This window comes from Cervus elaphus, chromosome 4, assembly GCF_910594005.1.
Source record: "Cervus elaphus chromosome 4, mCerEla1.1, whole genome shotgun sequence".
Classification (NCBI taxonomy): domain Eukaryota; kingdom Metazoa; phylum Chordata; class Mammalia; order Artiodactyla; family Cervidae; genus Cervus; species Cervus elaphus.
The window spans coordinates 40,422,892-40,441,599 of NC_057818.1; the positions used below are offsets into that span (position 1 = coordinate 40,422,892).

An 18,708-nucleotide genomic window follows, 5' to 3' on the forward strand; every position below is an offset into this window, starting at 1 on the left:
ACCTCAGTTTCCTTATTATGACTTTTGAGTAGTTTGAGTTAAAATGAGAAATAATATCACACAGGATCAGAACCAGAGTTCGATTTGGCCGTCATTCTGCCTCAGACCATTGCTATTTTCACAAAATAAGAGTCGGAATGTGGTTTCTCCATCAAGTGAATTAGATACTTCTTTGCGTGTGAAAAGCAATATCTGGATCTTATGTAGCTAAAGCACAGATAGCACTTATCACATATATTTTAAGATATCTGTGTACATTTTTATCATCCCTCTAAGAGATGAGCTCCATGCAATCTTAGACCATGCCTTTCTTAATCTCTGAAGCCCAATGCTGTACGCATTGGCATACAATGAATGTTAGTTGAATCTACAAACTTTAGAAAATGCCCTAAGTACTCTAGCTTCTTTTAGTAACTAATTATGAATCCATTTACTCACTGAAATGATCTTTGAAGCTTTTTTCCAGCTTGTATCACCTCTTAACAAGTAGTAGAAATTTCCTATCTATTGGGTAAAGTTGTGCTTTCTTTTATTTTTTGTCAAAATATTTCCTTCAGATTTACTAGAGTTATAATAGCATTTAAAAGCAGTGTCTTCCCTTCGTCATATTGTTTTTAAATTATTCTTTCATGTTTTTAGGAAGGCGATGTCTGGCCCAGTTCATCAGCTGAAATCACTGTGTACTTTAACCCCCGGGAAGCCAAGCTCTACCAGCTGACCATCTACTGTGACATTTCAGGTAAAGACTTCCTTGATGTGGTAAATTCAGGTTACCAAGTGCTCAGAGCATAAAGTGATAAAGTGCTGTGTGTGTGAGAGTATTAGGGTTTATGTGTAGTACATGATATCAGGAGGAGAATAATAGAGGCAAGTTATGCACTTCATGCGTCTTTCTAGAACAGATCAAACTTTGAAGTACCTTATAATTGTGGTGTCCTGGGTGGGGATGGAAAACCACGGACCCAGGTTACCCCTTGATTTTACAGCAGTAACAATATTAGTTGGAATTCTCTTGCTTTTTCTATGATCCAAGCAAGAGAATTCCAACTAATATTCTTATTGCTCTATAAATCAAGGAATAATTTGGATCATAGAAAAAGCAAGAGAATTCCAGAAAAACATCTATTTCTGCTTCACTATGGTAAAGCCTTTGACTGTGTGGATCACAACAAACTGGAAAATTCTTCAAGAGATGGGAATACCAGAACACCTTACTTGCCTCCTGAGAAATCTGTATGCAGGTCAAGAAACAACAGTTAGAACCAGACATGGAACAGCGGATTGGTCCAAATTGGGAAAGGAGTACGCCAAGGCTGTATATTGTCACCTTGCTTATTTAACTTATATGCAGAGTATGTCATGTGATATGCCAGACTGGATGAAGCGCAAGCTGGAATCAAGATTGCCAGGAGAATATCAGTAACCTCAGATATGCAGATGACACCACCCTTATGGCAGAAAGCGAAGAGGAACTAAAGAGCCTCTTGATGAAAGTGAAAGAGGAGAGTGAAAAAGCTGGCTTAAAACTCAACATTCAGAAAAGTACAATCATGGCATCTGGTCCTATCACTTCATGGCAAATAGACGGGGGAACAGTGGAAACAGTGAGAGACTATATATTTTTGGGCTCCAAAAATCACTGCAGATGGTGATTGCAGCCATGAAATTAAAAGAAGCTTCCTCATTGGAAGAAAAGCTATGACCAACCTAGACAGCATATTAAAAAGCAAAGGTCCATCTAGTCAAATCTATGGTTTTTCCAGTAGTCATGTATGGATGTGAGAGTTGGACCATAACGAAAGCTGAGCACCGAAGAGTTGATGGTTTTGAACTGTGGTGTTGGAGAACTCTTGAGAATCCCTTGGACTGCAAGGAGATCAAACCAGTCAACCCTAAAGGAAATCAGTCCTGAATATTCATTGGAAGGACTGATGCTGAAACTGAAGCTGCAATACTTTGGCCACCTGATGCGAAGAACTGACTCATTTGAAGAGACCCTGATCCTGGGAAAGATTGAGGACAGGAAGAGAAGGGGATGACAGAGGGTGAGATGGTTAAATGGCATCACCGACTTGTTGGACCTGAGTTTGAGCAAGCTCCGGGAATTGGTGATGGATAGGGAAGCCTGTCTACTTGGTTGCAAAGAGTCGGACATGACTGAGTGACTGAACTTAACTGAACTGAAGAATATTAGTAGTAACAGTAGTATTTGCTCAATAGTAATAGTATTAGTTGCTCACTCATATCTGACTCTTTGTGACCCCATGAACTGTAGCCCTCCAGGCTCCTCTGTGCATGGGATTCTCCAGGCAAGAATGCTGGGGTGGATTGCTATTCCCTTCTCCAGAAGATCTGCTTGACCCAGGGATTGAACCCAGGCCTCCTGCATTGCAGGCAGATTCTTTACTATCTGAGCTACAGGGAAGTCCCAGAGTAAGAATATTATTTGACATAAATTCTCACAATGTTATGTTTTATTCTTTTTATAGTATTTGGATAGTTAAATTTTTTCCTTTTTAAGTTTTTATCAGAATAATGCATGCCAAGTGAGATGGGAAGGCAGCCTGGCAGTGGCCAGAGCCATAAAGAGGGTGTACTGGTAGGGTGGCAACCTGATGGCTTCAGGAGATTGGATACATATAGAGGAATTAAGCAAAAAAGTAAGTATATCGAGGATAACAAGAGCTAGTAATTTTCACTCAGAGAAGGGAAATAGAGATATGGGAAGGAGGAAGCCTAAGATGAGCCCTTTGGTATTGGAATGGAATGGTGGATGTCATCTTAGTTAATACCAGCAGTAACAGAACAAATCACCCTCATATAGCACCTGCTAGGATGCAGTAGAAACACAGCATCTCTTCAATGATATTAAATACTTATGTGGGCCTAATCACAAGGAAGCCTCAGACTAACCCAAGTTGAAGGACAAAACATGATGACATCTGGGTGCAACATATGAGCCTGGATTGAATCCTTTGCTATAAAGGAGACTATTGAGAGCAAAGGAATATGTAGAAGTTCTTTGTACTACTAAGGAGAGTTTTATGTATTTTAAAAGTGTTTCAAAATTTTTTTAAAAAAAGCTGATATCAATAAATAAGTAAAAATACATATAATAAGATTGTAAAGCTAAATAGTCTTATTTCTTCAGTACTGCTTTCCAAGAAGTACTTTCAGCTGTTTCTTGCTTATATGGCTATTTGTTAATTTATCAACTTCACATACTACTTTTGAGTCCTCAATATAAAAAAATGAGGATTTAGTTCACTCCTGTCTTCTCTACCCCTTCCTGGACTTAATAGGTTATAATTTACATGCAGTAAAATTCACTCTTTTTGGATATATAGTTCTGTGAACTTTGTCAGACATAAACAGTGATGTAGCCACCACCAAAAGCAAGCGTAGAATATCTCCACGACCCAGTAAAATTTCCTCATGCCCTGCTTTGCAGACAGTTCTACCCCCCACCTTAATCCCTAGTAACCCAATTATTTTTTATTATATTTGTTTTATTTTATGAGGTTTATTTATAGTCTTAAATAGCCTTTACTTATATATTTAAAACTATAAATTTGTGTCCATCACTCTACAATATCCTTGGATGAGTTGTCTGCCCACTGCAGTTCTCCCTCTTCTGTGAGTTGTTCTACTTCTGTGTTGTCATTGTTGATAACCACATTCAAGTCTTCTGTTTTGTCTACATAAATTTTATACACCGGAGGGCCAAACTGTACTCTGGGATTACATTTTATCCTCTATTGGTTGAATGTTCTGACCTTAAGACGCTCAAAGAATGTCCCTAAGGTCTGAATCTTGTAGATTCTCTTTCTTTTTTTTTTTCATTTATTTTTATTAGTTGGAGGCTAATTACTTTACAATATTGTAGTGGTTTTTGCCATACATTGACATGAAGTGGATGGATTTATATGTGTTTCCCATCCCGATCCCCCCTCCCACCTCCCTCTCCATCCCATCCCTCTGGGTCTTCCCAGTGCACCAGCCCTGAGCACTTGTCTCATGCATCCAACCTGGGCTGGTGATCTGTTTCACCCTTGATAGTATACTTGTTTCAATGCTGTTCTCTCAGAACATCCCACGCTCGCCTTCTCCCACAGAGTCCGAAAGTCTGTTCTGTACATCTGTGTCTCTTTTTCTGTTTTGCATATAGGGTTATCGTTACCATCTTTTTAAATTCCATATATATGCGTTAGTATACTGTATTGGTCTTTATCTTTCTGGCTTACTTCACTCTGTATAATGGGCTCCAGTTTCATCCATCTCATTAGAACTGATTCAAATGAATTCTTTTTAATGGCTGAGTAATATTCCATGGTGTATATGTACCATAGCTTCCTTATCCATTCGTCTGCTGATGGGCATCTAGGTTGCTTCCATGTCCTGGCTATTATAAACAGTGCTGCGATGAACATTGGGGTGCACGTGTCTCTTTCAGATCTGGTTTCCTCGGTGTGTATGCCTAGGAGTGGGATTGCTGGGTCATATGGCCGTTCTATTTCCAATTTTTAAAGGAATCTCCACACTGTTCTCCATAGTGGCTGTACTAGTTTGCGTTCCCACCAACAGTGTAAGAGGGTTCCCTTTTCTCCACACCCTCTCCAACATCTATTGCTTGTAGACTTTTGGATTGCAGCCATTCTGACTTGCGTGTAATGTAGATTCTCTTTCTTGACTGTCCACCATCTTCTCACAACTATACCTCATTTTAACTCACTTCATAATTGACTTGACTCTTCCATATAGTTTTTGGTATTTTTCCCCCTGTGGTTTCTAATTCCTCATTTTTTAAAAATTTGTATCTAAATTTAGGGTTCATGCTCTTCTTCTCCTTGAAGATATTTCCTCAGAGCCCATCAGCTTTCTATTCTAATTTAGATCATTTACTTCCTGCACAGTTTTTTTCCAGGAGTTTTTTTTTTTTTTTAATTTCCATGTGCATTCCATTGTATCTTTTGTCTCTCATTTTACTCAGGTAATTTCCTCAGAAAGGGTATGTAGATGGGAAACTTTGATCCTTGCATGCAAGTAAATGTCTTATTCTCCCTCCGTACCCACTTGATGGGCTTTTCAGGTGGGGCTACAGATAAAGAACCTGCCTGCCAGTGCAGGAAAATTAAGAAACACAGATTCGATCCCTGGGTCAGGAAGATCCCCTGGAGGAGGGCAGCAAACCACTCCAGTATTCTTGCCTGGAGAATCGTATGGACAGAGGAACCTGGCAGCCTATGGTCCATAGAGTTGCAAAGAGTCGGACACGACTATAGCGGCTTGGTGTGCATGCATGCACCCACTTGATAGTTCAGCTGACTTTAGAATTCTAGGTTCAAAATAATTTCTCTTCAGAACTTTGAGACCTTGTGCCAAATTTATTATAAAAATTCAGAAGCTTGAAGTCACTCAATTTTCATTCTTTTGCAGGTGGCCTGGTATTTCTCTCTCATATTTTCTAGGGTTTTCTTTTTGTATTTGGGATCTGAAATGCTGTGAAGGTATGTCCAAGAGTGAGTTTTTCTAGTTCATTCTCCTCAGCTTTCTATGGGCCAAATCTGATTACTCGTATGTTACTTCAGTTCTGGGAAATTTTTTTTTTAAACATACTTTCCTCCATGTTTTTCATTTTATTCTTTTGGAGATTTTAATGTTCTAAAGTTAAACATACAGAATTGATCATCTTTTGTTAAAGAATAAGATTTCAATCCTCAAACATGGATAGTAAATTATTTTAAACACGATTTAAAGCCATTAAGTAAGGATGCCCAGAGAAATACATTTCTGACATTTATTAGTCAGAAAAATCCAGGTAGCTTGTATCTTGCATTTATAGGACTCCTTCTAGTGTTTTCTGGTCTGTGATTGTCTATTTGTATATAAGAGTAAGAAAATGGGCTTATACAGTCATCAAGAGAGTATTGTACTGGCACAAAGACAGAAATATAGATCAATGGAACAAAATAGAAAGCCAAGAGATAAATCCATGTACCTATGGACACCTAATCTTCGACAAAGGAGGCAAGGATATACAATGGAAAAAAGACAACCTCTTTAACAAGTGGTGCTGGGAAAACTGGTCAACCACTTGTAAAAGAATGAAACTAGAACACTTTCTAACACCATACACAAAAATAAACTCAAAATGATTAAAGATCTAAATGTAAGACCAGAAACTATAAAACTCCTAGAGGAGAACATAGGCAAAACACTCTCTGATATAAATCACAGCAAGATCCTCTATGACCCACCTTCCAGAATATTGGAAATAAAAGCAAAAATAAACAAATGGGACCTAATGAAACTTAAAAGCTTTTGCACAACAAAGGAAACTATAAGCAAGGTGAAAAGACAGCCCTCAGATTGGGAGAAAATAATAGCAAACGAAGAAACAGACAAAGGATTAATCTCAAAAATATACAAGCAACTCCTGCAGCTCAATTCCAGAAAAATAAATGACCCCATCAAAAAATGGGCCAAAGAACTAAACAGACATTTCTCCAAAGAAGACATACAGATGGCTAACAAACACATGAAAAGATGCTCAACATCACTCATCATCAGAGAAATGCAAATCAAAACCACAATGAGGTACCATTACACGCCAGTCAGGACGGCTGCTATCCAAAAGTCTACAAGCAATAAATGCTGGAGAGGGTGTGGAGAAAAGGGAACCCTCTTACACTGTTGGTGGGAATGCAAACTAGTACAGTCACTATGGAGAACAGTGTGGAGATTCCTTTAAAAATTGGAAATAGAACTGCCATATGACCCAGCAATCCCACTGCTGGGCATACACACCCAGGAAACCAGATCTGAAAGAGACACGTGTACCCCAGTGTTCATCGCAGCACTGTTTATAATAGCCAGGACATGGAAGCAACCTAGATGCCCATCAGCAGACGAATGGATAAGGAAGCTGTGGTACATATACACCATGGAATATTACTCAGCTGTTAAAAAGAATACATTTGAATCAGTTCTAATGAGATGGATAAAATTGGAGCCTATTATACAGAGTGAAATAAGCCAGAAAGATAAAGACCAGTACAGTATACTAACACATATATATGGAATTTAGAAAGATGGTAACGATAACCCTATATGTAAGACAGAAAAAGAGACACAGATGTACAGAACAGACTTTCGGACTCTGTGGGAGCAGGCGAGGGTGGGATGTTTCGAGAGAACAGCATCGAAACATGTATATTATCAAGTGTGAAACAGATCACCTGCCCAGGTTGGATGCATGAGAGAAGTGCTCAGGGCTGGTGCACTGGGAAGACCCAGAGGGATGGGGTGGGGAGGGAGGTGGGAGGGGGGTTCAGGATGGAGAACACATGTAAATCCATGTCTGATTCATGTCAATGTATGGCAAAAACCACTACAATATTGTAAAGTAATTAGCCTCCAACTAATACAAATAACTGGGGTGGAGGGGGGAGAAACAATGGTTTAAAAGAAAAAAAAGAAGAAAAAAAGAAACTACAGATATGTGACTTTCAAAAAAAAAAGAAAGAAAGGGGGCTTAATTTTCAGGATAGCTTGTGCTACTTACCTCTTTGTAGGTCTCCCAGGAATATGGCTGTGGTGGTTATTTTAAACTTGGAGGGAGAGTAATAAGAGTGCACAATCATTAGTATCCCGAAGTGCAAAAATTCCACTATTCTGTTATAACCAGCATGTTTCCAATTCATATCTATATAGTCACTCTTCTCTTTGTGTACAGGGGTCAGGCAGTTTTGAATGGACTGCCCAACCCAAGACTGTACCATTTTCCACTTACCCTAGGTGTGTGTCCCTTCCTGATGATATTTCCCTCACCTCCCCCGGATGTAGCCATCACCTTGACTTTTATGATAGTCATTTTCTTATTTTTGTGTATTACCACCTATGTATTAATTCCTAAGCAAAACAGTATATTTTACCTGTTTTTAAAAATTTTGTGTCTTACACTGTTAGTACTTGAAAGATAAAGCCACTCATTAGATACTGATTAAATGAATGAGCAGATAAGTGAAAACAAATGAATGAATGAGTGAATGAATCCTAGTTTGATCCGGTCTCTCCCTTGCGCATGGATGCAGGATTCTCAAGATGGCACTAGGATGAATGTAGAATGCACTACACATTTCTGGCTTGACCTGTTTCCATGCTTCAGATCAGCATCATCTACCCCAGACTTCTTAGTGGATCTGGAGGAAATACTGGTACATTAGTGTTCAGACACAGGCTGGAAATGGTTCAGTGGCCCCCACATCACAGGTGCTGGGATCTCCCTCCCATCGATGGCTCCCCTGGGATGTCATCGTGCTTGGCCTTATTCCAGGGGGCTGGCTACTCTCCAGGAGGTTCCCAAACATTACATAACTAATTGTACTTATCTATTGTTTTCTTTGCAATTCTGAATTTTGCCACAGAATTCACATCCTGGGTGAAGTGAATGGTGTAATTTTCCATCTGCATGACATTCTTTTTTATTTTGTTAGTGATTTATTTAAAGATATGATTGCCAGGAAAGGGTTTTATTTGCATAGTAATTCCATATTATCTTCTCTAAATTCCATGCAATTCTGTGTGTCTTTTCAAGGGCTAGTGCTGATTCCTTACTATTATCTTCAAAGGGTTGGTGAAACCTCCTGATTTTAGGTCACTAAGAAATACTTCTTAGGCAAATAGAAAAGCTCCTTCCCTTGCTTTAATTTTGTTTTCATATATAGTTTGAGCACATAAAATGAGAAACATACAGATATGCTTTTCCTCTTACTTTTTTGCAGAAATGACAGCATACTTTACACAGTAGTTCTAACACTACTTTTTAAATGCTTCTTAGAGATTATTCCGTAACACTAAGTTTAAAAGGGTCATTCTTTTTCGTGGTTGTATAGGAATTCTTTGTGTTTATATACCAAATTTTACTTCTAACCTTTTGTCACTGAGAAGTAGAGCACAGATTCAGAAATGTACGTATTGTGTGCTGTGGTAGGCAGAGTAATGGCCTCTCCAAGATGTCCATGTCCCCAGTATCTGTGGATATTTTACATTGCATGGCAAAGGGGAATTAAGGTAGAAAATGGAATTTAGGTTACTAATGAGCTAACCTTAAGGTATGGAAAATATCCTGGGTGACTCAATCAATATTAATGACAAATGTTCAAGAGGGAGGCGGAAATATCAATCTCAGTGTCAGAATGCTGCCCTGTATGAAAGATTATACCAGCCATTTCTGCCTTTGAAGCTAGAAAGGCCAAAGAATTCAGGCAGCCTCTAGGAAATAGGTAAGGCAAGAAAAGGTGTTTTCTCCTAGACCCTCCAGAGAGGAACACAGCCCTGCCAACACCTTGATTTTAAGCCAGTGAGACCCATTTTGGATTTGGACCTACCAAACTTTTAAGAGAATAAGTCTATATGATAAGCCACTAAATTTGTGGTAGTTTGTTGTAGCAGCATTGGAGAACTAATATACATGCAAGTACAGTGTAACAAATAATTACAGAGCATACATTATGTAATTGTCACCAAGATCAATAATAGAATATTTTGAACCTTCGTTAGGCTCCTGTGTGTTCTTCCCCATCATATTCCCTTCACTCCAACTTCCCCCTAGGTAATCATTATTTTCTCCTTCATGATCATTATCTCCTTGCTTTCACTTATAGTTTATATTCCTGTGTATGTGTAGCTAAATATTACAATTTAGTACTGCCTACTTTTGGAATGTGCATAATTGGAATCAATCTACATGTCTCGTCCACGTTGCTGCTTGTAGCTCTAGTTGCATTTCATCTTCATTGTTGTAAAGTATTCCATTATGTGAATGTGTGTTCAGAGACAGGAAGTAGCAGCGAAGGCCAATGTCATTAGTCTTGAGGGAGGCCTCTTGGGATACATGAAATTTAACCCCCATCTCCAACTGCAACTTTTTCTTCATTTGAAAGCTTCTATAACTGGGCACCACGAGTACAAAGATGTACAAAAGCATAGCTCCTGCCCTCAGAAAGCATAGAACGGAGTGGGGGGAACTGACATAGAAACTAACAGTTATGTAATGCCATTCAGTGAATGAATGAAAATTATTGAAAAGAATAGCTCTGTCTTGCAGTTTGCATGGAAGGTCCCGGAGAAAGTGACCCTTGAACGTATTAGTCAAGTGGAAAAAAAAGGAGGGCCTCGGCATGAGAGGCAGGGAAACACTTGTGAAAACACAGAAAAACACTATGTAAAAATATGACAAGCATGAAATGACAAAGAATTGTAAGTTCTTTAGGGTGTGAATCAGAGAGAAACTGAGACTTGGGAGGGGACAGGCAAGGGCAGGAAATGAAGCTGTAGGCTGGTGTATAGTAGGTGGCAACCAGTTCTCAGAGGCCTGCCCTTGACTGGCGGACTAAGAAGCTCAGACTTCATCCTCAGGGAGCAGGGAATCCCCGAAGGGCTCTAAGTGGGGAGTGACCAGCTCAGACCTGAATATGGCAAACATAACATTATTAAGACCTTTCCAGTTAATCTGATACTGAATTTTTTTCATTTAAATTTTTTAGATTTTCTTAGAAGTGGTTAAACGTGTATGTTAGATATTTATAAAAACTTGCTGGTGGTTTGATCTAGGTCTCAAAGCTGATCTTTCATCTATCTTGACTTTCCTGTGGAATAGGAAAAGTACTTTTCCTTTAAATACCTAATTTAAAGATTACTCTTAAAAAAAAAAAAAAACTTGAAGGGAAACCACACATATTTGGTTTGAATCACCATATGAGAACTTTATTTGAAGGTGCTGCACTCAATATGCCAGCAAATTTGGAAAACTCAGCAGTGGCCACAGGACTGGAAAAGGTCAGTTTTTATTCCAGTCCCAAAGAAAGGAAATCCCAAAGAATGCTCAAACTACCGCACAATTGCACTCATCTCACATGCTAGTAAAGTAATGCTCAAAATTCTCCAAGCCAGGCTTCAGCAATACATGAACTGTGAACTTCCAGATTTCAAGCTGGTTTTAGAAAAGGCAGAGGAACCAGAGATCAAATTGCCAACATCCACTGGATCATCGAAAAAGCAAGAGAGTTCCAGAAAAATATTTATTTCTTCTTTACTGACTATGCCAAAGCCTTTGACTGTGTGGATCACAACAAACTGTGGAAAATTCTTCAAGAGATGGGAATACCAGACCACCTGACCTGCTTCTTGAGAAACCTGTATGCAGGTCAGTAAGCAACAGTTAGAACTGGACATGGAACAACAGACTGGTTCCAAATAGGAAAAGGAGTATGTCAAGGCTGTATATTGTCACCCTACTTGTTTAACTTATATGCAGAGTACATCATGAGAAATGCTGGGCTGGAAGAAGCACAAACTGGAATCAAGATTGCTGGGAGAATTATCAATATCCTCAGATATGCATGTGACACCACTCTTATGGCAGAAAGTGAAGAGAAACTAAAAAGCCTCTTAATGAAAGTGAAAGAGGAGAGTGAAAAAGCTGGCTTAAAGCTCAACATTCAGAAAACTAAGATCATGGCATCCAGTCCCATCACTTCATGGCAAATAGATGGGGAAACAGTGGAAACAGTGGCAGACTTTATTTTGGGGGGCTCCAAAATCACTGCAGATGGTGATTGCAGCCATGAAATTAAAAGACGCTTACTCCTTGGAAGGAAAGTTATGACCAACCTAGACAGCATATTAAAAAGCAGAGACGTTACTTTGCCAACAAAGGTCCGTCCAGTCAAGGCTTTGGTTTTTCCAGTGGTCATGTATAGATGTGAGAGTTGGACTGTGAAGAAAGCTGAGCACCGAAGAATTGATGCTTTTGAACTGTGGTGTTGGAGAAGACTCTTGAGAGTCCGTTGGACTGCAAGGAGATCCAACCAGTCCATCCTAAAGGAGATCAATCCTGGGTGTTCATTGGAAGGACTGATGTTGAAGCTGAAACTCCAATACTTTGGCCACCTCATGCAAAGAGTTGACTCACTGGAAAAGACCCTGATGCTGGGAGGGATTGGGGGCAGGAGGAAAAGGGGACGACAGAGGATGACGTGGCTAAAAGGCATCACCGGCTTGATGGACATGAGTTTGAGTAAACTCTGGGAGTAGGTGATGGACAAGAAGGCCTGGCGTGCTGCGATTCATGGGGCCGCAAAGAGTCGGACATGACTGAGCGACTAAACTGAACTGAACTGAACTTCAAAGGAAGTAACACTTCCTGATTTAAACTGTGAAGTATATTGCTAGAGAACATGGTTAACGGGTGCTTCAGAGTCAAATTCAGGAACGCACCATGGTGGAAGTGACTCCAGATGTACCTGCTTCCTTGAAAGGCCCAATTATGGTGAAACCTCACTGTCCGTTTTCACTCTGTGCACCCCAAGAGAAACATCTGAGTGTTTAACACAATTTGGGACTTTTGAGGTTTATCCTAATTAAACTAAAGAGTGGAGGTTTAGGAAAGAGAAAGTTAAATTACTCAAGTCATTAAAAAGGTTTTGGGCTTTTCAGAGTACTGGTGGCTCAGGGATAAAGAATCCGCCTGCCAATGCAGGAGACATGGGTTCGAACCCTGTGACAGGAAGATCCCCTGGAGAAGGAAATGGCAACTCACTCCGGTATTCTTGCCTGAAAATCCCATGGACAGAGGACCCTGGCAGGTTATAGTGCATGGGGTCGTGAAAGAGTCGGACATGACTGAGCGACTAACACTTTCACTTTCACGTTCATGTGAGTGATACTCTACATAGTTGTAAGCTGTCTTTCTCAAAACTCATCAGATTGCACCCTGATGATAATATAAGTTGTGTTATTCCTACGAATGTGAAACTATTTTCTTAATCAGGTACTTTAAATTACATTCTCAGTTATCAAATATTTCAAACATAAAGAAAAATACAGAGAATAATATACCAGTATCATCTTTTATACTTACGCAAATTTAAGAAAGCTTGACTAGAAATGCTTATGGTTTTGGTCAGGAAAATCAACATTATAAATAAGTCAGTTCTCCCTGTAAATGCAATATGATCCCAGTGATAATATCAGTAAGGTGTTTTGTTTTATTTTAATTAGGTTCATTCTAAAACTCCTTTAGGGAAGAAATAAATTTATGATTGCCTAGAAAATTCAACAGGAATAATGTGGGAGGATTAGCTACACTATATATTAAAACTTATTTAAAACCTATAGTAAATACAATTGTGTGGTTCATGAACATGAAGAGAAAGTAACCATCAAATCAATGTTTATTTTCATTTTCATCCTTATTAATCATCGTCAGTAACAGCAGCATGTCCTAATCCCCTAAAATCCTATGCTCCCCCAAATCCATAGTGTCCTATGTGAGCAAAATAAAAACCCTCATTTGCTTAAGTCACTTTGCTCTGTTTATCTTTTGATGCATAACAAACTACCCTCAATTTAGTGGTTTAAAGCAACTAGCAATCACTTATTTTGCTCATAGATTTGTGATTTAGGATTCAGCAAAGGCAGCACTATTTGCTCCACATGAGAACAACTAGGCAAGCTTGAAAGTAGAGGCTGATAGCATTTTTTAGCTCATCCATATGGCACTTGATTCTAGTTGTTCGCAGGGCCCTCACCAGGTTCTGTTTGCTGCAAGCCCTATTGTGGCCTCTCCATGTGGCTGCTTGCTTCCTTGTGGCATGAACAGTGGATTCAGTTATTGAGATGAGAAATCTCCTGCAGTCCAATTGTCATCTCTTTTGGTTATCTGTCTTTTTTTTAATCAGATTAATATTAAGAATTACTTTATGCTTTGGTGTTCTACAATTTCACCTAGATGGATTTACCTTTATTTATCCTGCTTCAAACTTGGTATGCTTCTTTAATATAAGTACCTTTCATCAATTCTGGAAAGTTATCAGCAGTTATCTCTTCAGTGTTTTCATCTCATTATCTCAGTTTTCTCCTTCTGGAAATTCTTTTATATATATTTCTTTCCCATGGAATCAAAAATTCTTTTCACTTCTCCTTTCTTTTTTTTTTCTTTTTGTCCCCCTCAATGAAAGCATGGAGTTTTAACCACTGGATCATCAGGGAAGTCCCTCCTTCACATTTTCTCCTTCTATGATACATTCTGGGTTTTCTCTAAGATTTTTCTTCCAGTTGACTCTTCAGCTATTTCTACTCCATTTATTTAGTTTTTATTTCATCGATTTGGCTTTTCAGTTTTAGAAGTTCTATTTGGTTTCAATACTTTCATTTATCTCCTTCACATGGTTTCTATTTCTTCATCTACATCTTTAAAGAATTTGAGAATGCTACATATTAGACTTTTCTATTATCTCAAACTTTTGCAATACTAATTTACATGTTTGTGATAACTACTGATTTTCCTCATGTTGAATTGATTCTTCAGATGACTTGAAACATAGGTGTTGTTAGCTCATCTTTATCATGTGCTGTGGAATGAATGTTTGTGTCCCTTCCCCCTCACTCCCAAATTCATATTTTGAAATATAGTTAGTACTCAATGTTATGGTAATTGGCGGGTAGTACCTTTGGATGTGATTAGGACGTTAGGGCAGACTCTTCATGAATGTGGTTAGTGCCCTTTATAAAAGAGACCCCAGAAAGCTCCCTTGTCCCTTCTTCCATGTGAGTGAGAAGATAGCATCTGTGAACCAGGAGGCAAGCTCTCACCATACACTGAATCTGCCAGTACCTTGATCTTGGACTTCCCAGCCTCCAGAACTGAGAAATAAGTGCTTGCTGTTTAACCCTCACAGTCTACGGTATTTTATTATAGCAACCTAAACGAACTTAGCACAGCATGAGTACTAGATCATGAATGGTCCTTCAGAACAATTTTTTATTTCTTCAAGACCTTGCAACTTTTATTTTCTCAGGGTCTAATTCTTTCACTTATGTTGCTGTTTGGTTGCCCAGTTGTGTCCAACTCTGCAACCCTATGGCACACCAGACCTCCCTGTTCCTGTCCGTCTGCTGAAGTTTGCCCAAGTCCATGTCCATTGCATTGGTGATGCCATCCAGCCATCTCATCCTCTGATGCCCTCTTCTCCTTCTACATTCAATCTTTCACCTATCAGTTCAGTTCAGTCGCTCAGTCATGTCCAACTCTTTGCGACCCCATGGACTGCAGCATGCCAGGCCTCCCTATCCATCACCAACTCCCGGGGCTTACTCAAACTCATGTCCATTGAGTTGGTGATGCCATCCAATCATCTCATCCTCTGTCATCCCCTTCTCCTCCCACCTTCAACCTTGCCCAGCATCAAGGTCTTTTCAGATGAGTCAGTTCTTCACATCAGGTGGCCAAAGTATTGGAATTTCCGCTTCAGCATCAGTCCTTTCATCTACAATATAGTGTAAATTTGGATCCTGTACCTATACATGGGACTTTGAGTTCTAGCAGGGGTGTCTTTCCCTTATTCAGACTGCAGGGTAGAGGACAGGCTTCATCACTACCTCCCTAGACACAAAGGTGGAATTTTTCTAGTTCTCTTTTTGGAAAGAGGCATCCTTTCCAAGGTCCTGGACTTATGCAAGGATCTAAGTTCAGTTCCTCATTCCCAGATGGGAGCATAGCCATATGCCCTGTTTCTGTGAGGGCACTTAAACTGAAGCCATTACGTCAGAAGATTGTATATACTTTAAAGTCTCTGAGTTCTTTTTTTAATTTCTGAAAGTGAAAATGAAAATCGGTCACTAAGTCGTGTCCGATTCTTTGATGACCCCATGAACTGTAGCCCATCAGGCTCCTCTGTCCATGGGATTTCCCAGGCAAGAATACTGGAGTGGGTTACCATTTCCATTTCCAGGTTATCTTCCTAACCCAGGGATCAAACCCAGGTCTCCTGCTTGGCACATGAATTTTTTATTTCTAGCAGTTGATAAATTCCTCTTTCTTCTTTTTAGACTTGGATAAGTATTAAAGCTACATGTTTGTCATACTTTTAATAAATTCTTTTTGTATTTAAAATGAAAGGATGTGCTGAGTCAGCTTACTCTGCCCTGTTGTCAGAAGTTAATGTAGTTAACAGTGTTTATATATTTCTTGAGATAGCGTTCTTAGAGAATCTGCATTGAGTCACTCTGGCTGCTCATTAAAAATGTGGGTTCTTGGGTTTCATCTATGTTTTATTGCATTGAAATCTGGAGAGGGTGCTAGAGAGCATCTGTTTCATTGTGGACTAAAAAGTAAGTGTGTAGCAAAGATGCAGGAAATGATTTATATAGAGATAAATCAATTGTGTTTCTAGACAGAGAACAATGGGAAATTGAATTTTTAAAAAAGCAATATTACTTACAAAAGCATTAAGAAATACAAATTACTTAAAGATAAACTTGAGAGAAGATGTGGAAAACTTTAAAACATTGCTGAGAGAAATTAAAGACAAAGTTGAATGAAGAACTGTACCTTGTTAATATAGGTAAATTAAATATTAAGATGTCATTTTTCTCCAAAATTCATTTATAGATTCAATGCAATTCAAATTAAGATCCAAGTTGCTTTTTTTTTTTTTTGATAGAAATTGACAAACTTATTCTCAAATTCATATGGAAATGCAAAGCATTTAGAATTGTACCAAAACAACTTTGGGATAGAAGAATAAAGTTGGAAGGCTACTATGATTTGATTTCAAGACAACTTTTAAGCTATGATAATCAGGATAGAGGCTTCCCAGGGGGCTCAGTGGTGAAGAATCCAAGTGCCAATGCAGGATGCACAGTAGACGCAAGTTTGATCCCTGGGTTGGGAAGATTCTCTGGAGGAGGAAATGGCAACCCACTCCAGCATTCTTGTCTTTAAAATGCCATGGACCGACCCTGGTAGGTTACAGTCCATGGTCACAAAGAGTTGGACATGCCTAAGTGACTGAGCACACACACAGTCAAGATAATCCAGGATAATATCCTTAATCACATCTTTTGTCATGTAAGATAGTATTCACCCTTTTGTGGTATGAGGTAATATTTATAGGTTCCAGGAATTAGGACGTGGTAATCTTTGGGGCCATTATTTGGCCTACCACAGATCCTATGTTGGTGCCCAGTTGTTTTAGCTCTTTATACTATGTAGTCCATCTTTCCTACTGATTCTCAGCACCTGTTCTGTCATAAGTCAAATTTACATGTATGTGTGCATTTATTCTGAGTTTTGTATTCTATCTCCTCAGTTATTTTGTCCTTTTTGCCTCAATACCACATCCTCTTAATTACAATGTATTTATAATAGATTTTAATATATGAAAGTGCAAGTCCCCTCACTTTGTGTATCTTTAGAAATGTCTTGGTTAATATTGGCCCTTTGAGTTTTACATTTAAATTTTATAAAGAACCATCAAATTCTGCCTGCTGGCATTTTGTTTAGTAGCACATTAAAATTGTAGATTTAGATCAGTTAGAGAAAACTTGACAATTTTATAACATTGAATCTTCTCTTCAAAACATAACCTAGTTCTCCATTTATTTAGATCTTTCTTAATATCTTTCAGTAAAGTTTTACAGTTTGTTCCTTGAAGGTCTTAAGTACATTTTATTAGATTTATTCCTAGGTATTTTATATTTTTGTTGCTGTTTTAAACAATATCTTAAAAGTTAATTTTTGACTCTCTATAGAAATGCAGTTGATTTTTGTGTATTAATTTGGTAAACATCAATCTTACTGTCTTATTAATTTTAAAAAGTGTTTATAGATTCTTTAGGATTTTTCAGGTAAGATCATCCTAAAATGTTAGTAATGAAGATTTGTTCTTTCCAATTATACATTCCCCGCCCCCCCTTTTCTTGTCTCATTGCACAAGAATGGAGCTCAAGTATCATATTGAACATCTAGTATATCTTAGATGGCAGGTTTTTGAAAGCCCAAGGTTACATTTTCTGGTGTTTGATACAATGTAGTCTAGTGCATTCACAGATTTTAGGGCTGGGAAAGAGGTTTTATAGCACATCTCCCTGCTTCTCAGCTGTGAAACCAGAACATTGTAATTATAAAGGAGAAGCTTCCCTATTTTAAAAGTATTGTAATGTTTTGATCTTTTGTTAAGGAATCTGTCCTTAGAGCTTTCTAGTTCCTGCAGACTTGTCCACCTTGCTGCCTTTTGCCCTGCTTCCAAAATCTTGTGGAAATGTAGCATTTGTAATGTAACACTAAAATTTAAATTAACTCTTGCAAATGCAAGTCTGGGTATTATTTTACTCCTATTCTGCCCTGGGTTAGGGAAATGGCTAGCTACAAATAAGACAGTCACCTTTGAAGTAATTAATAATTCCCAAAGAAACATTGGCTCCTGCTTTATTATTACACATCTCCTTTTTTTTAAAAAAAAGGGAAGGCAGTCAAGGTAACAGATTGGGAAAGCTTTAAGCCTGACAATAATGAATAGGCTTGCAATTTATTTCACAATACATTTGCAGTTTTCTTTCTTTGCCATTCTGAAAGTTGGATCTCTGTCAAAATACTTTTCTCTTGACCAGGGAGTACAAATCACTGCCTTCACAACAGGTTTGAAGATTAAAACTCTAAAATAATGGAGTAGGGTAATAAGGTTTGGGTTCTCTGAAATTTTTACTGATGTTCTAGAGTGTTGTCAAACTAGCATCTGATCAGTACTTCCAGGGATCACATGGATTGGGGGGACCCTTTGAATAAATCAACTGTCCCAAATATTGCTAAAATTGCTCTTGTTTCTTGTAATCAAAGCAATCCTTGCCTAATGACCACTGTGTTGC

At 38.6% G+C, this 18,708-nt stretch overlaps 1 protein-coding gene across 1 annotated transcript in view; it reads left to right on the plus strand.

Annotated features, from left to right (window-relative positions):
• Window positions 1-18,708, plus strand: part of HYDIN (HYDIN axonemal central pair apparatus protein) — a 348,507-nt gene that overhangs the window by 113,752 nt on the left and 216,047 nt on the right. The window contains 1 exon segment of the mRNA XM_043899028.1: window positions 640-739. Coding sequence (XP_043754963.1) covers window positions 640-739 — 100 coding nt within the window.